Below are 18,631 nucleotides of genomic sequence, written 5' to 3'. Positions count from 1 at the left end.
ATCAAAACCAGCCCAATGCTCCCCAGCTCTATTCCAGCCTGCTAGATGAGACCGTGAGGGCAGGGAGAGGATTCGAACCGTTAACCTCAGTCACTGCAGCACCGCGCCCCTAACCACAGAACTTGATCAACCCACGTGACTATCATCCCCTTCCCGCAGCCTTCCATCACTTCCGTAAACATCCCGGCAGTTGAATGACAGCGACAATCAGCCAATCGCGGCTCGCGGAGCGCCGAGGGGGGCGGTAGCCTCTCCTCATCCGCTCGGGCGCTGGAGCGCGGGAAATGGTAACGGTGAGCGGAGCGTTGAGGGAGCGGGGATGGCGGCGGGCCGGGACGAGGAGGGGCGATCCGCGCGTCCAGCAGCCGCCGTGGCCGCAGAAGGAGCGCGATGGGAGGCGGTGCTTGTTTGGGTATGGCGTAACGTGGCCTTGTCGTACGGGTTTGTATTGTGGTGTGTCGTCACAGTTTCCCCATGGAGACGTTCGTCGGAAGATACGAGACAAGAAACAAGGCAGCGGGAGCCGAGCCGCCGTCCAAATCCCGGGTTGACTGGAGACGCACTAAGAGGGAGCCGATCCTGTGCCACAGCGATGAGGAATCCTCGTTTACCTCGGAGGAGGAGGAGTCATCCGTGTCAGAAGGTGAAAATGATGAAAGTGATGTGAAGGGCAGCCTTTCCGACCAAGAGGAGAAAAGCCACGGTGGAGAACTGGCGGAGGATGGCGAGGAGGAACGCGTCGTGCCTGGAAAGCGTAGAAGGTTCAGCAGCTGCGTGCTGGAGGACAGTGAGGACAGCGAGGACAGCGATGTACTCGTTAGGAAAGTTTTTGCTAAACGCCGCTGTGTGATCGATGAAGACGAGAGTTCCCAAGAACAGCGGTTTGGTAAAGGAGAAAATGTTTCTGCTGCGAGGAAACGGGAAGTGCTGGCAAAGCTGCAGGACCTCGCAAAACAGCGGGCGACTCGGAGCTGCGCTGGGAATGAAAACTGCGAGGTCTGGATTCTGTCATTGAAATTCGGTCCCCCTGGGAATTCAGGGGAAGTGATGAGTAAGAGATATGAATCAGTAGGATTTTTTCGTTGGTTTTGGTTTTATTCCTGAGAAATCACGAACCCTATCACATTTCAACAGTAGTTACCTATTAGCTAAATAATAATACCGACTGCTAAAAATCGTTGTCTAGAAAACCTTTTTCTTTTTTAGTTGAATTTTGATTGCTGAGGATTTAAGAATTTCTCTTTTTTCTTTTTTCTTTTTCTTCCCTTATTCTTTCATTCATTCAGTTGACTGAGCAATTTAGAATGCAGGTATCGACCCTGCCAGCAGAGGGGTTGAAATTAGATGATCATTGTGGCCCTTTTCAACACAGGCCATTCGATGATTCTGTGATTCTGTCTATCGTCCCTATGTAGTCTGAAGGGGAAAAAAAAACATCTTTGGTGTTCAGTTCTCTGAAGTAAAGAATAGACATGCGAGAAGAGTATGGCATTATTTTTTATTCTTTTATTATTATTATGAGCATGATATTATTATTTTTTAACAGCTGTTTACGAGGGTGGATACTGATAAGACAAGGGGGAATGGTCTTAAACTGGGACAGAGGAGATTTAGGTTAGATATTAGGGTGAAGTTTTTCACACAGAGGGTGGTGACGCACTGGAACAGGTTGCCCAAGGAGGCTGTGGATGCCCCATGCCTGGAGGCATTCAAGGCCAGGCTGGATGTGGCTCTGGGCAGCCTGGTCTGGTGGTTGGTGACCCTGCACGCAGCAGGAGGGTTGAAACGCGATGATCATTGTGGTCCTTTTCAACCCAGGCCATTCTGTGATTCTATGATTTTTCTCAAGGCACAAAATATCTCTTGGAGTAACTTACATAGCTCAGGTTCACTTGATGCTATTGATTCCTGTTTGGTCTATGTAACTGGAGCGAGATACATGTGAAGGGCTGATCTAAAGTGGAAAGTCACGTAGCACAGAAAAATGTATTTCTGGAAATAAGTTATTTCTTGTTAACTGAACAATTGGTGTTATTAGTAGCTCAAAACCTTGTCCAGTAGATATAGTACTTTCTTAGTGCAAACACTGAAAGTAATTTATTTGCTTTTAAATACTTTCTGAAATTTAATTAGGATTCTGATGGCGAAGCAGAAATAGCAGAGGAACCATTCTGCCAATTGCTCCTCACACCAGAAGGCAGTGAAACTGACAATGGAAGCTTGAAAGATTTTATAGTTGATGATGACGAAGACGATGATGACAACGTGGAGCACGTTAAGAGTGAAGGACATCCGCGGCAGAAAGAGCTGAATGTTTCAAATAGCGGATTGCTGGCACACTACGTCCCACAGTGTAAGACAAAAATGTGTCACAGTTCTGTACCTACAACCTTCTTTTGCTGCTGAAATAAGCATTCAGGGGCTCTAAATACAAAATAGTGCTCTGTAGCAGGGTATGATTGTGGAAGTAGTCACGGTTTCCACAATAAACTTTTACAGTCCTTTTGTATCTTATTAAAGGGAGGGTATAAGTTGGGAGAGAGGAAAGGGAACCCTGTTACACTGATCTCTCTCTTTTAAAAAAAAAAAAAAAAAAAAAAAAAAAAAAAAAAAAAAAAAAAATTGGTCTGTTTTAGGATGGAATTGTTCTTTTTGAGACACAAAACCTCCATCTTGTGATATATACACCAAGAGCAGACGCATTAATTCTGGGTGAATTCTGTTCTGAGGACTGACGTAGGATCCTTTCAGTTAGTTTGGGTCTTCTGCTTTTTTATTGTTGATTTTTGTGGGTTTTTTTTTTTTGTTTGTTTGCTTGTTTGTTTTGCAGGAGGAATTTTTTTTTTTTAAATGCAGTAAGACTGTTGAGGTTTCTGAATTCTCCGCTCAGTGTTAGACCAATCGCACAGTCAGAATGCCTCTCACATTGGTCAGATTCCTGTAATCTTAATGAAAACTGATGTCTGGATTGGTGAGAAGCCTGAGCCAGAAGTTTATGCTATTTCCCCTCTTGTGTATGTTATTTTAGAAGCAGGTTTGTACTGCCAGGATAGTGAGATAGTCATTGCTATTGTAGTGGCTATAAGCAATTCTGGATCTTCCCCATTAAGATATGAGCAGAACTGTGTGTACTCAAAAGAAAATTAGGAGAAAAATCACAACCTTCTGTGGTTTGCAGTAATTCCTGCTATGCATAGAACAATTTCTTATGTTTGTGGTTGAGTTCTTCCTGTGGGCTCGTCATGAAAGGAGGTATGACTTTAGGATGTGCTAAAATTGGTTATGATCACTGGGATAAGAAGCACTGTTTAAATGTAAGATCTTAAATGAGAATTTTGGATATGGGACATCAACATTATTTTTAAACCCATACGTAAATGACTTGAAAATCCTATATTTGCAGTCATAAAAAAGATAATCTGACAATTGCTGACACATTTTTCTTTTTTTTTTTTTTTAAATTCTGTTTATGTTGTATTTTTTCCAGTTTGCCACAGTAGTCCTTATGAACATTTCCAAAGAATAGTAAAGGCTTTCCTCATAAATGCGATTGACGACACTTTTCTGAGCTCACTGTATGGTAAGTACATCACATTACAAATACAGTAGTGCATGCTTAGAATTAATAGATTATTTTAGTTATGGCAATTAGTCTGTATTTGATTCTTTTTCTTTGACAGTTGTTCTTTGAGGTAAATTTCAACAGCAGGCAGTCCTTGTTGGCAGAGGAAGCGGCTTTCAGCACATGGCCTGGTGGGGCCAAATGGCAGCCCCAGAAGTAGGCTCAGAGGCACCACACGGATGCTCTGGGGGTGGACTGTCGGTGTCAGGTTGTGGAAAGCATCAGCCAAGTGCTGAAGGGAGGCAGATCAGCTATGAGGATGAATGAGAGGTTGTATTCTAAGGAATATCATAAGCTGTGAGTGTAACCTTGCATAACCAACGGCACGTTTTCAAAACTCAGAATGGACTTTTCTGAGTTCATGGAGGTGAATCTCTTCAGTATAAAAATAATTTAGAGCAGCTAATTTAGTATTAGACTTGCCTTTTATTATGAACATTTTAAAAATCTGTCACAATCTTTCAAGCTTTCACTGTAGCTGACTTACTGAAAACATACATGAGAGTAGATTGTAAGTAGCTGTAACGACAATGACAATTCAGTTTTTATATAGAAAGCTAAGACAGCCAGTGAAGCTTCTCTCCTTTGCTCCTTTGCTAATGCTACTAAAAGATTAGGAAAGGTAACTGAGTGAGTTTCCATGTCTGCGCATACTGAAGCCTGAGGCAGTAAGGATTGTCTTGTAGCTGTGGAAGTCCTGTTTAAATCCTGGAGTCTAGCCCATATCTGGGAGATAACTGTGGAGTAGTTGTTTCATTCATCTTGTTACAGTTTATTTCATTTGCTTGAGTGAACATTTGAAGCTGTTTATGTTGCTCAACAGCAGCCATGTGACTGCTGCTGAAGGGTAAAGGTCACCTTCTGTGTGTTACTTAGAAGTGATGGAGTAGAGAAGCACTGTCAAAATTTCTGTTGGGAAGCAAGTCAGAGCAGTTTGATTCCATGGATTGCAACCTTCTCTTTTATAGTCAGAAACACACAAATTGGGCGAGAAGCAAGACTCCTTAAATCTTCCTTTTCCATTCTTTTAAATGGTTTTGAGTGAGAGGTTCTCCATTTGGGTTGACAGTTTTTCACTTTAACCATGTTTGTAGAGTTTATTCATGTACTTCTTGTGAGGCATACTTTTAAAATAAATAAGTAGTTCATCAGAGGGCTGGAATACCCCTCCTATGAAGAAAAGTTGAGGGAACTGGGCTTGTTTAGCTTGGAGAACAGAAGGCTGCAGGGAGACCTCAGTGTGGCCTTGCAGTGTTTGAAGGGAGCGTATAAACAGGAGGGGGAACGGCTGTTTACAAGGGTGGACAGTGATAGGACAAGGGGGAATGGTTTTAAAGTGAGACAGGGGAGGTTTAGGTTTGATATTAGGAGGAAGTTTTTCACTCAGAGGGTGGTAACACACTGGAACAGGTTGCTCAAGGAGGCTGTGGATGCCCCATGCCTGGAGGCATTCAAGGCCAGGCTGGATGTGGCTCTGGGCAGCCTGGTCTGGTGGTTGGTGACCCTGCACATAGCAGGGGGTTGGAACATGATGATCATTGTGGTCCTTTTCAACCCAGGCCATTCTTTGATTCTGTGATCAAAGATGCATGGATCACTTACATGGATAACACTAGTAAATTCAGTAGTAATTTATTAGAATCATTCATGGTTCGCCATATACAGAAGCATAATGTCCTTGAAATTTTTACTTGAAGAAATATGTACAACATATGATGGTCAGCCAATCAATAATGCCTGTTGCTGAACAGATGGAACAAGACAAAAGAAGTATGCACAGGATATGTTGCTCTCCCTTCATTATTTGGATGACCGTTACATTCAGCCCCGCCTTGACAACTTAATCTCTAGAAGCCGCTGGAAAGACCGGTACAAGGTTTGTAGCATCTGCTGTAACTACAATAGTGAAGTGGTCTCCAGATCATATTTTTACTGGCAGATTTTGTCAGTAGTATAAGTCTCAGTACCAGTACCATAACCACGTACATGTATGTTCTCAGTGACCTCAGTGCTTCTCCTGCTAACTTCACCAGATGCTTTTAAGAGGACTTCTTGGCACTCGTTCAGTGTTCTAATGGAATTAAAATTTTCCTCCAACAAAAAGAACAACTGATGTGTTCGTCGTGAATCTACTGCAGCTTCAGAGATATGAGGCCGTTAGACAGTAGCCTAGTCACTGTATGTGAATTAGTAGCATACTGTTCGAGTTATAGCTGTGTTGTCCTAATGATCCCCCTAATAATGGAGTAAGGGCCAGTGGTGAGATACAGTGTATTTATTTGAAGTAGGCCAACTGATAGAGTAACCACCTTCACACCCTCCAAAAAAAACAACAGGGAAGGAAGGAGGCATGAAAGGGAACTTCAGGCCTGGATGCAGGAGCAAGTCTTTAGAACTGAAGCCAAATTAAAGAGAACTGGTGAAGTGTTAGAAAACGACTGTGAAGGTACATGCTCCCAACTGAATGCCAGAAGATTTCCAACTTGAAGCTTGGTTTCTCTTACACTAATTCTGCGCGAGTAGAAAGTACTTAGCAACCTGTTCAAGTTCATGGAGATTCTTTAATGTTATCCTAAATGTGTTTTTCAGGAGCGTGTGGATTGTTACCCAGGTGTTCTCATAACCTTGAAAAATCCAACCAATATGTCTTGTCAGGCATGTGAAATGAATCGCTACTGTAAGTTTAATGTGCTGCTGTTTGGAAAGCTTTATAATAGTAAAACTCTGGAAGCAGATGACTTCATGTCAGATGACAAACAGGTAATTTCAAACAAACCTCATATCATTATTTTTAAGCTTTGTCTAGTGTTATGCAAATCATACAAAGAGTAGAAGTCCTGTCAGCACCTGTCAGCTGCTGTGTTTTTAAGTCTAAACTCCCCTTCATTTTTAAAATGTGACAGCCATTTTGCAGTTGGGTTCAGCTAGGAGTTGTGAAGGAAGTTCTTATGAAAGTGAGGAGGAATGGACACTTGTCCTCTGATCCCCCCAGCCCCTACATCTTGAGGAAAAGATCTCAAAAAATAACCTCACATAAAAATGAGTTTTAACAAATAAATAAATAGTCAGTTTGGTTTTTTTTTCCCAAGACCTTTGCTTTCAGCTGCTTTGCCATTTAATGTTAGTACCTATTACAGCATGTGTACTTACACTGTATTAAGTACTACTAAGTGTATCCCATCGTGAGCTGAACCTCATGATTAAAAAAAGACTCTAAACCTAGCTTTATTTATTTACTTATTTTGTTTTCTATTACAAGCATAATTCTACCACATCTTATGTCCATAAGAAGAAAACTGATGGAAGACCTGTAGTTCTTCTTTCATTAGTTTTGTCTAACTGGCATGAGATCGGTTTCATTGATCATTATTGCACTCAGTCAAAATCAACATTTATCTCAATTTTTCTTCTGTTTCAAGTCTCTGTAGTTTGAGTTGTATTCAGGAGAGGAAGGAAGCTCTCTAGATTCGTGGTATCCTATATAGCCTGCTGAGCATGCTTGTCTTTTGTGTGTCATCAAGGCTGACAGCACGTATGAAGATCTGCCTACTAACTAAAGTTATAATATGAGCACTCATCTGTTATTTCTCAAGAAGTTTTTTTGTTTGGTCAGAGAACGTTCAATAGATGATTGGAAATCCTAAAGCGTGTTTTAAAGAAATGAGAATCATCTATAGCAGTAAAAAAACTACAGGGCTGAGCGTTGCTTTGAATGTGCCTGGCATTCCTGTTTTTTTAGCAAGTACCTGAGAAATACTGTGACTCTAAAAAACAAAACAAAACAAAACAAAACAAAACAAAACAAAACAAAACAAAAAAAAAAAAAAAAAACTTGAATAGATCCTATCTCCCTTGTGCTAGGAGTCTGAAGCTTTAAATCAGGAATGACATCTGCCTCAGAGTTACATCTGTTCTAAATATCAGAGTGCCTTTTCAATGAAACTGGATGACTTGAAAGCCCTTTACCTTTCTGCATGCCTATAATGCCCTTAAGACATTCCCAGCGGGAGTCTTGCATTAATTAGCTATCAGAAACATTATAAAAGCAACTTTCTGTGTAATGGGCAATCATCTCCATTGAATGGCTGTGTTTTTTACTTTGTTGCCCAAAAGGTTTATTCTATGTTGGGTCACTGGGTTTGCTAATTCCGTGCCTACTGTACTACTTCTGGAGGGTTCCTACTGTGCATGGTGGCTGTAGGTCAGAACGCAGAGTGAAATAGTGCCACTGTCACCATAACATCCAGATGCCGCCTACTCAGGATTTTACTGCTTTATTCTTCAAATGTTTTCACATCTGCCTTTTCCCATGTAGCTGTTTGCTCATGACATAGTATTTTGATGTTTCAGTTGTGCTGACACTTGAAATTGTTGATCTTCTTTTGAGAAGGCTTCTTTCTAACTACCTCAGTATTTTCTACTAGAGCCTTTTCTTTGCTGCGGAACAACTTGTTCAAGCTAGAAAACATTTCCCTTTCAGTAATCTTGCATCTTTTTTTCCACTCTGTTGCCTTTGCTAGGACATGTTGGATTAAATTGTGTCCTTGGAAGGAAATTTATCTTTGTTACATAACATCGCGTTAGGCAGCCATTCTAGGTTCTACATTTCAGGGCTGAGACTTCTGAAGACCTCGAGTCTTAAGACACCTGAGTGCTACCAGTATTTATGGATCTCCGCATCAAATGTACAGCTAATGGTATTTGTTATGGTTATGTTTGCATATGGCCTTCCTGAGTAATGTAATTCCCGACCTCTTATGATAAACTCAAAGCACAGTTTGTCAAATATAAGATACTGCTGCATCTGTGTAGCAAGCTGATGCCCAAGTTCTGCTTTTCTTTTCTTTCAGGACATGTAGAAGGTGTATTCCTTTACTTTGTACATCTAAAATGATTTCAGGACACAGATGAAGCACTTCAGTACTTGCTGAAAAGACAAAAGTGTCAGTGCAAGATGTTTTCACAGCATGTTTCGAAATAGGGTGTGATTGCATTCCTTACACAAAGTCCTCAACAGACTGGAAGCTTACCTTACTGAAGTACACCTTACTGAAGCTCATTTGCATCTCTGCCAGTATTCTAACTTGGACATTTGAGGGATGTCACTGTAATTGTCATGTCACAATAACGGGCTCTGCAAGTCATGCATAGTGTGGTAAACCTGTGCTGCAGGTTTTTTTTCTTAAAACTGATCTCAGAACCTGCTGAACAGTAGTTCTTAATATTGCTTTGATTACTATCTGTTTGCATGATAATTAATAACTTGGTTTTTCCCCTTATTTGTTGCAGGAAAGCACCAAGTTCTTAGGGTGTGGAGAAGCCATCTTGCTTGTACAGTCATTATTTTACAATTAGAGACCTCAATGCAGGGAAGATCACTAATTGAGAAATCTGTTTTTATGTGAGGTGTGCACCTTACCTGAGCAGAAATAATAAGTGGACTGGTGCATAAATTTCATCTTACTGATATTTCCACAGTTAAATTGGAAGCTGGGTTAAAAACCCCTGTATTACTGTCCAAATGTTCTCCTACATCAGTTGTTCTTCCACTTTGGAAAACACTTGAAATATCACACTGAACATTAAACTTTCTTTCTAGCTCATTTTTATTCTCTCCAATAGACGATGAGGATTTTTCTGTATCCTGCATAGCCCAGTATCTGGTGAGATGCCACATGCATACTCAATATAGCTCAGCTGCTGGAGAATAGGCAGACCCAGGAGAGAGAGTGATTGAGCACTTTGCAGTAATTTTTACTAATGGTTTGCTAATGCAACGTTCATTTTCCTATAGTGACCTGTAATTGAGGCTGCTAAAGGTAGTTTTCAAGTTGGTTTTCAAAGCTCTTCTAGCAGAGCATTGATCAGCCTGTCCTGCCAATTGAGGGAAAAGAAAGAACAAAAAGGGCTAAGGGAGCTACATAAAACTGACACTTCAAGAAAATAATTGACTGAAAGAAGGCAGTTCAGAACTGCCAGATCAGTTTGAATGGAAATACTTATTTGGGCTATTTCTAAAGTTTTCTATGAAAGTACCCAAGAAAAGTGGTTGTGTAGAGAACAAAAACAGACCTCCAGCCCTTCTTCTGCATAAAACTTTCCTTTTTCTCTCGTCTCTAAAGTATTCTGCTTTGCCAATAGGCCTGAAGAGAAACAGCTGTTCTAGTTTTGCTTAGGCTTGCAGTGATTGCTGTGAGTAGCTGCCAGTTCTCATCCCTCCACGGTCAAAGAGAATTGAGCAGTTTAGGTGTCCCCCATCTTTCTCTGCTCCTGTGCCACCTGGGTTATGAACTGTTTTCTGCTCTCAGACCTGTTGTTCTGTTTCTATTCATATCTATGCTTAGAGGGCATGAATGCAGTCACTACATGTTATGCTGTTGTCAGGCTATGCTTCTGCATTCCATACAAAGTGATTTAACACAGCTTTGGCTGATACGGCCAGCTTGAGGAGATAAGTTAAGCACTAGGATAGAGTCACTGAGGACTGCGAGGGGGAACAAATTAGAGTGTGTACAGTACTGAGATTCTTTCCAAAGCTGCATTCTGAAATAACATTGTATTTTTAGACAATCTCTCTTGCTTTATAACACAATAAGTAATGTGTTATAATTGTATGGGGTTTTTTTTCTTTTTTTGGTCTGGCACTTTTCCGCTCTGGAAATTCTTTACACCTCACACAAAAATAAACCATGAAACTCATTACCACAAGGTACTCTGGAGAACAAAAAAAATGTAATTGGCTCCTAGAAGGGATTAGACAGGTTTTTGGGGAAACTCATTCCAAGCTATGGAATATAATAGCTGGGGTGATATAGAATTTCTTAATCGTTGACTGCTAGAAGTTGGGTGGTAACACATGTACGTTCTGGTGTTTTTTCCTGTGTCTTGTACCACCTTCCAAAACACGTCCTGTTAGCTGTTATCACAGGGCAAGAAATAGGCCAGGCAGGCTATCAGAATGCAAAATTCTATCTCCCATTTTCTGTCAAGTAGTGTTCCAGACACCGCGCTTCGTTACTTGGAATACTTCAGAAGCTATAAAATACCATATGAAACACCACATTTCGGTTCTTGATTGCTTAATTATTTGACATGTTAGAAATTTGAAGAAGTCAAGGTTTTGCCTTGGTTAATATGTCTTGCTCATTGAAAGCACCGATAGCACCAAACACAAGCCTTAGTTTTTCAGCTTTGGGCAGGTGTAGAAAGTGGAGCTGCATATGGGCACATAGGCGTCATTACAAGAGAACTGCACTGCAGAAGCAATCTTCTGTTATCTCAAGTTGGTTAACTTGTAGTTTATACACATCTTAGGTCAGATCAAATGTTCTTTTAAGTTAGTGTGCCTCCATTGGTTTAAGTGATATTTCTCCTGTTTATATCACCAAAACTGCTGGTTAATATATTTGAGAAATAAAGTATATTTGGATATTTTTAAAAATACACAACCTTACACTTGCGTTTATATTTATAAAACTTATGTAGACAAAATATGCTTTTCTGTTCCTGTCAGTAGATACAGCCAGGTTGGACAAATAGGCCAGATGTTACAGGGGGCTGCTGACAGACACAACCATTTGATTATGCATTTAGGAAAGTTTCCTAATGCGGGATGTGAGCATTGATTAAACTGATAACTTGTAATATTTTAAAAGGAATATTCAGATGGTTACCAACAACTGCAACAAAAGGCATTGCTGTTGTGCCTCAGAACTGGTGGTATTGCAGTATAGAAGGTGGTTAGTTGAAACTTCATGTGTGTTCTGAAACAGTAACACCATCGCAGCCTGTGTTACTGATGCAAAGAATTTTGACTTTTAGCCATTTACCTGCTTGTTACTCTCGAAGATGTAACAAACTTTGGACTGATGTAACATGTTGCCCTTGAAGCTTGTTTCTGTTGGTGTTTTTGGTTCTTCTTACTAATGTCGTATCAGTTTCTCTTGTGAAGACCTGAATTTCTTCATACATGCATTGATTCTCTTATTTTGGAGGGTAGAAAATCTGAATCCAAAAGCCAGCCAGACGTAGACTAATATATATGGGGCCACTAAGATGATCAGAGGGCTGGAGCACCTCTCCTATGAAGAAAGTTTGAGGGAACTCGGCTTGTTTAGCTTGGAGAACAGAAGGCTGCAGGGAGACCTCAGTGTGGCCTTGCAATATTTGAAGGGAACGTATAAACAGGAGGGTGGACAGTGATAGGACAAGGGGGAATGGTTTTAAATTGAGACAGGGGAGGTTAAATTAGATATTAGGAGGGAGTTTTTGACACAGAGGGTGGTGACACACTGGAACAGGCTGCCCAAGGAGGCTGTGGATGCCCCATGCCTGGAGGCATTCAAGGCCAGGCTGGATGTAGCTCTGGGCAGCCTGGTCTGCTGGTTGGTGACCCTGCACATAGCAGGGGGTTGAAACGTGATGATCACTGTGGTCCTTTTCAACCCAGGCCATTCTGTGATTCTGTGATATAGATATTTATTAATACATTTTTGTGTATGTATCTGTTTACGTTCGTGTGTTTCTACTAGAAGAATACCTATGTATTATTCAGTGTACAGAACACTAGAACTGGTGTTTCCTGCCCCTAGGACAGGCCTGCACTTTCAAAGCAAAAGTCATCAGTTTCTCTGCTTTCACAGTATGATGGTCACCTAAAATGCCAATGAGTTTATAGATTTCCTCCTGCAGACAACAGAGATTCTGTTAATTATAAACAGAACTTTGTACAGGTTTTTCAAAACAGCAGTGCTGATAACCTGTCATTGCACAGACTTGCATGCTGCCTGCTTGTGACAAAATTGTTCTGCCCTGATAGTGAAATCTGTATTTATAGCATCAGTTATTTCATTATTGAAATAATCTTCCTAGTCCGACTGATAACATTTTATTAGATAGGCTGACTTTTCCATGCTTTATACCCTCAAGATGATCACTGTTCTACCTGAGAAACTGATGAGTTTACTTTGATGCAGGTGTTGAAGGTCGGCGTAGTGTGTGCAAATCGGACCAAAGTTTATCACAATTTGAAGCACTTCAAGTACAAGTTGTATGTGGAGTGCAGCTCCATGACCAAGTTGGACGGTGTTGAGGATGAACCAGTTAAAGACACAGTTGAACGACTTTTCAGCCAGCTGGAAGAAACGGGATGGATTCAGAAGGTATGACTGAGTTACTTGATTTACTGTTTCTCAAGCAGATAAAATCAAACTGAGATAAGATTTAGTTTAATTGATTTAATGGTTTATTTCTGAATTAATGTTTTTTACTAATTATACCGTGGCCTAACTGTTCATTCACTTCTGCTGACTCAATCTCTCAAACGGTTGCATGCCCACTGCTTTCACAACACAGCTTTGTCAGCTCCTGACATCAAGCTTTCTGGCAGCTGCATGATCTTGGGGCTGTGGTGGGCAGGCTCCTGTTTCATTTGGAAGCAGCACCACAACAAACTCAAGCTGTAACTCCTGAAGGCTGGAAACGTACATGAAGCACAGCAAGAACACTTTTCTCTCTACATTGGAGTACTTTGATTTATTCAGAAACACTTGATGAACAATATTTTAAGATTCAAAGCCAGGCTGGATGTGGCTCTGGGCAGCCTGGTCTGGTGGTTGGCGACCCTGCACATAGCAGGGGGTTGAAACTGCGTAATCATTGTGGTCCTTTTCAACCCAGGCCATTCTATGATTCTGTGATAACTCGGAGTACGTTTAGCAAGCTTTCAGATATCGTTGTTTCTGAATTGTTATTGGCATGCTTCTTAATGTATTGAAGAGAAACATAGAAAACATTTTTTGCATAATTCAGTTGTTATACCTTGATAAAGTAATACAAGTTTTATTTTATTTGCAGAAATGTAATGATCTTGAAAACTACATGAACGATGCAGACAGTTTCCAAGAAGAAAAAAATTGATTAAGTGGACCTACAGCTCTTTTAAAGACACCTTGTAAAAAATTGAATGGCCTGTTTTATCTGTATGCACTTCACCTCTGCTTGTTCTTCAAGATTCTGATAATCTAAAAGACCGTGTTATGCTTAAATCCACAGGTCTGTAAACTACTGCTCAAGAAAATCTTGTATCTTTTTTTATCTGTGTGAATAATAACTTGAAGTTTTACCAAATCAGTCCTTCCATTCTTGCTGCATTGGTCACTTCAGGTTTCCTTTTATTCTTAAAAATAACAGATCAGTATCTTTTTGCTTGTGAAACAAAAGCTCTGCCCTCTGCCTGTTGATGCTGAGCTGTATCACTGGGAAGGTGGGAAGTCTTGAGACTTTTTGAAGTGGGGATATTTGGAAAGGTAAGTCTGTGTTACACAGGAACATACATGATTTGCATCATACCTTCCTTGCTGCTTGTTGTAAATTCGCAAGCAAGTTCAACTCTTTAGAATAATAGTTATGATGAAAAGGACCCAAATGCAAAGACTTATTTCCCCTCTGAGGAATCACTAGGACCTGTTGTAAGGCAGCAGGGGAAATATTATGCAATCCTGACTATATTTGCAACACAGCAGTCATTCCTCTTCAGAGAGTAGGTGATGAGTCACATAGCGGGCGTCACAGGGTCTGAGGCTGGCATAGCCATCTAGGTGCTTCTCAGCCCCACAGGGCTCTCTCTGATGCTCTGATACTGTCTGAGGCAACTTATTGAGACCTTAAATGGCAAATTGTGTTGTGCAAACATAATGGCAACAACTTGCAGTAACTAAAAAAACCAAAAATAATGGATTAATGTGGACATGCAAGCTAAGCAAGAATTATTCCAGCATAATCTGACAACAGAAAGCAGGAGTTATCTGGAATCATGATGCATGGTTTACCATGGCGCAAGTAGAGTAGACTTTGAAGACTGGGAAGGATTAGGTACTCTGTTGGCTATTCCATCCTGGTATTTTGTGCTGCATATAAAGTTAAATTGACATAACCTAACAGAAGATGCAGGGCGCATGGTTTTGAATTCTGTTAGGAACTGTTCTTAGACTCTGCAGTATGCATATATTCTTGTTAGTCTGTTATAGCTGAGAAATTCAGTAAAGGGATGAATGATGCTGTTGACCCTTTAGATTTTTTTAACAAATTGCTTTCTCAGAACTAAAAGTAGGGAAACCTTTTTTTCACATATTTGTCCACAAAAACTTCTCATGTCTGATGTCCCACTCTGTTGGTAACATGCTGACCAGCTAGGCAACTACTGCCAGGCATACCACATCATGGTCAAAATCTGTTGGCTTTTTTTCTGTAGGACTGTAACTTAGATTTGTTATTCAGTAGCCTTGTTCCAGCATTCCTTGTAAGTAATGAACTGTTTTCATATTTTAAGGGGTTGAAACTCAGCAGTGGGTTTAAGTGGTGTGAGAGTGAGCTAATATCAGTTCTCCATTGCACCACATGTGTTGGTGAAAAATCCCAGTAAAGACACTGAGACTTGCTCTCAAACTTGTAAACTTATATGTGAAGATATTATTTTCATACCTTAATTTTCAGTTAGATATGTAAATATTCTAAGATTTTGTATATCATACTTATTTCCCTGGTTATCAAGCTGAAGGAACTCTTCTCTTTCGTTGTCCATCCCTGTTTTTCAGAGAATGTTAGTGAGAACACACCCATCAATCTACAAGTACCCAGGAATCAGTCTCAAGCATTTCCCTTTCAGGAAAAGCAGTGCCTGCTGATGCCATAGTTATTCCTGTTAACAAAATCTCTATGCTTCTGTTGATACCTTTAAAATAATTGTTTTGGTGTAACTTAACTCTCATGAAAGAAATCTGGTTTGCAAAGAGTGGATCTCACACTGCATAACAAAGTGCACGCTCTCAGGTCTTCCCAAATAGTAATAAATTGTGCTGCTTTCTGAATGTTCTGAAAGTTTTGGAGAACAATTTCTGTGTTAAAAAATTGCTATTGGAATGAATGGTCACATTTCTTGTTTTGCCACATTTCTTAGAATCGTAGAATCACCAAGGTTGGAAAAGACCCACAGGATCACCCAGTCCAACCATCCACCCATCACCAATAGTTCTCACTACACCATGTCCCTCAACACAGAATCCAAACGTTCCTTGAACACCTCCAGGGTCAGTGACTCCACCACCTCCCTGGGCAGCCCATTCCACTGCCTGACCACTCTTTCAGAAAGGTACATTTCTGAACATCCAGCCTGAATCTCCCCTAGCGCAGTTTGAAGCCATTCCCTCTATTCCCTCCTATCACTAGTTACATGAGAGAAGAGGCCGACCCCCAGTCACTGCAACCTCCCTTCAGGTAGTTGTAGAGAGCAATGAGGTCTCCCCTGAGCCTCCTCCAGACTGAACAATCCCAGCTCCTTCAGCCAGTCCTCATAAGCCCTTTGCCAGGATGCCATTGGCCTTCTTGGCCACCTGGGCACACTGCTGGCTCATGTTCAGCCGAGCATCAATCAATACCCCCAGGTCCGTTTCCTCTATGCAGTCCTCCAGCCACACCGCCCCAAGCCTGTAGCGTCGCCTGGGGTTGTTGTAGCCAGTGCAGGACCCGGCATTTGGCCTTGTTGAAACTCACCCCATTGGCTTCAGCCCAGCTCTCCAGCCTGTCCAGATCCCTCTGTAGGGCCTCGCTACCCCCAGGCAGATCCACACTTCCAGCCAACTTGGTGTCATCTGCAAACTTACTGAGAGTGCACTCGATGCCCTCATCCAGGTCGTCAATAAAGATACTGAAGAGGACAGGCCCCATAAGTTGTTTAGTAGCATTAAATTGAATGCTACTAAAATCAGAAGTACGTTTGGGAAATTTTGGCTTGCTAAGTAACCTTAATATTTGAAGAAAACATACACTTTGATTGAAAATGAAAATTCAGAAATTATTCTGGTGGTTAACTTTGATCATGTACTTTGAGCATTCTTGTATACCTACCGCATCCCAGATGATTTTTCTCACCTCTGTTTTGCTTGCCTGAAAAGTTTGAGCTATCTACTTCTTTCTTGGCCTTGCAGGCATTTTTTTCAAGATCTTATGCTTTTCTTTCTTTAAATAAACAGCAAAAGTTCTTGGAAAAAAAGCACCTCACAGTCTGATGGAGTTTTGCCTGTGACATCACCAGTTGGACACAAAAAATGCCTAGAATTGACATCACTGATTTCTATTTCAGTAGGAAACTGATGACATGGCTTGGCAGGGGACTGACAAAATGTTTGTATGTGAACCGTCTCAGACTTTGATGCTCTTCTCACCAAGATTAGAGGAAGTGATAATGTTTTTGTGGCTGCTGTTTCACCTGAAGAGCTTCTACAAGGCAGAGAACGTGAGGTATCATTATGACATGTTTACATTCGTCTTCACTTGCAAAAAAAAAAAAATTGAAGAATTGTTTAGAAGATCCATATAAGTGAAAATTCAGGTTGGATTTTGCAGGACAAGCTGTAACTGCTCAGTGCTACATAGCACACAGTGCAAAGAAGGCTCCTACCAAGAAAGGTTTTCAGGCCCAATTGAGATAAGAATATTTATAGTGGAGAAATTCTGTGCAAATAACAACTAGTGGGAGAGGTCAGAGATCTCACCATCTTTCATGCTTTATTTTCCACTTCAGAGACTTCGAGTGAATTTAGTGGGTGAGAAGATATAACGTTTGTTCTGATAGGGCATTTTTAATTGTCTTTAGTTTTTGAAGTCGTAGCTCTAATTAAGATAAAGTGCCTGTCTTAATGCAACAGTGAGGAGAGATCAGTGTGTGATTAGAACCGGAGCAGGTGATTAATGATCATACTTGGAAATTGCTTTAGTTCCTGTAGGGTTTCAATCATCTGCTCTAGTTGAAGTTCTGTGGCCTGGGACTATGATAATGATAAAATTGCACACCTTATATTTATGCATAGGATCAGCCTGCCAAACACAATGTACTTCTAAGAGAGAAGGTGTGTATTCTATGTCCAATACTGGCAGGGAAGTATGAAGTTTCTTCTCCCTTTGTCCTTCTCTTTTCAGAAATAAAGTCGTTTGTGAATCAAACAGGATGGCAAACTTTGCTAACAGGAGGTAGCTGATACTGTATTTCTTAAACATGGTGAAAGCATCTCCTGTTTCCCAAAAGCAGCTATTTCTAGTAGCTCAGCAGGGAATTACAGGCAATTCCCATGCTTAGCTCTTCTAGTTTACTATTATTTGGATAAATAAAGGCTTGTAGTTTTATCCTTCTTTAAGTCTTCCTGGATAAACAGAGTGGGTGTGTTAGATAAACGCATGCAAATACAGTGCTACTCCAAGAGAAACAGCCAGCATGAAGTGCACTTTAAAAAGTTAGCTTGCTGATTCTGCTCTGAGAAATAAAAAATATCTATTTCTAACCTGAATTTAGAGACCAGACAAAAGAATGTAGGAAAGGAAAACATGACTGAACAGCCAAGGGATAGCATGAGGAGCATGTGAAGTGGTGTTGAAGGAACCCTCTTCGTTCCATAAATGTTCCTGTTTAGTTTACATGAATTGTGGTCCTTTTCTAGGTGATACGGGACGATGTGTTTTTGTTGTGTGCTTTTTTCTTTCCCCTGCTATTTATAAGATGTAGGCACAGTTTCTTTAGATTTCTCTGGGGATTAGATTCTTGATTAAAAACCCAGGTGTGTTGAAGACGGCTTTTGTACAGTTCACAGCGCGATAACACATGAGCCTCGGGTCCAAACTTTCAGGGCAAGGAAACTGACCCAGCTGCAGTCAGTTCAGAGCTCTGCTCTGAAGCTTAGTGATGTTGCAGGCGAGCTGTATGGTATATTCAGCATGCCTACGTGTGCTTGTAGCTGCAGTTGTTCCAAATGGCAAAGAACCTTCACTGAAAAGCAAATAGTGGCAATGGCTGAAAAGCGAGAGCCCTGGTTTGCAGAATTCTCTGCGGCACTACAACTAAGCATGTGCCATTTCAATGGGGTTAATACAACTGAAGTCATTTGATACATGACTGTTAAGCGTGGTGAACAGAGTATGTGCCCAGATTTCAGCAAGAACTAATTTCTTTAAGTGACATGG

The 18,631-nt window shown here is 40.9% G+C and overlaps 1 protein-coding gene across 1 annotated transcript; it reads left to right on the top strand.

The window, feature by feature from the left end:
- Nucleotides 1-474: 474 nt before the first annotated feature.
- CCDC82 (coiled-coil domain containing 82) lies at nucleotides 475-13,540 on the top strand (the record flags this gene model as incomplete). Its single annotated transcript, XM_079547809.1, has 7 exons — nucleotides 475-996; nucleotides 2,134-2,353; nucleotides 3,488-3,580; nucleotides 5,374-5,498; nucleotides 6,212-6,382; nucleotides 12,598-12,783; nucleotides 13,478-13,540. 7 exons carry the CDS (start codon nucleotides 475-477, stop codon nucleotides 13,538-13,540), a joined length of 1,380 nt encoding a protein of 459 aa, XP_079403935.1.
- Between the last annotated feature and the right edge of the window lie 5,091 nt (nucleotides 13,541-18,631).

This window comes from Tetrao urogallus, assembly GCF_951394365.1.
Source record: "Tetrao urogallus genome assembly, chromosome: 1".
NCBI classification, from domain to species: Eukaryota; Metazoa; Chordata; class Aves; order Galliformes; family Phasianidae; genus Tetrao; species Tetrao urogallus.
The sequence above is the reverse complement of the archived record's forward strand: the minus strand, read 5'-3'. Positions and strand labels throughout refer to the sequence as shown.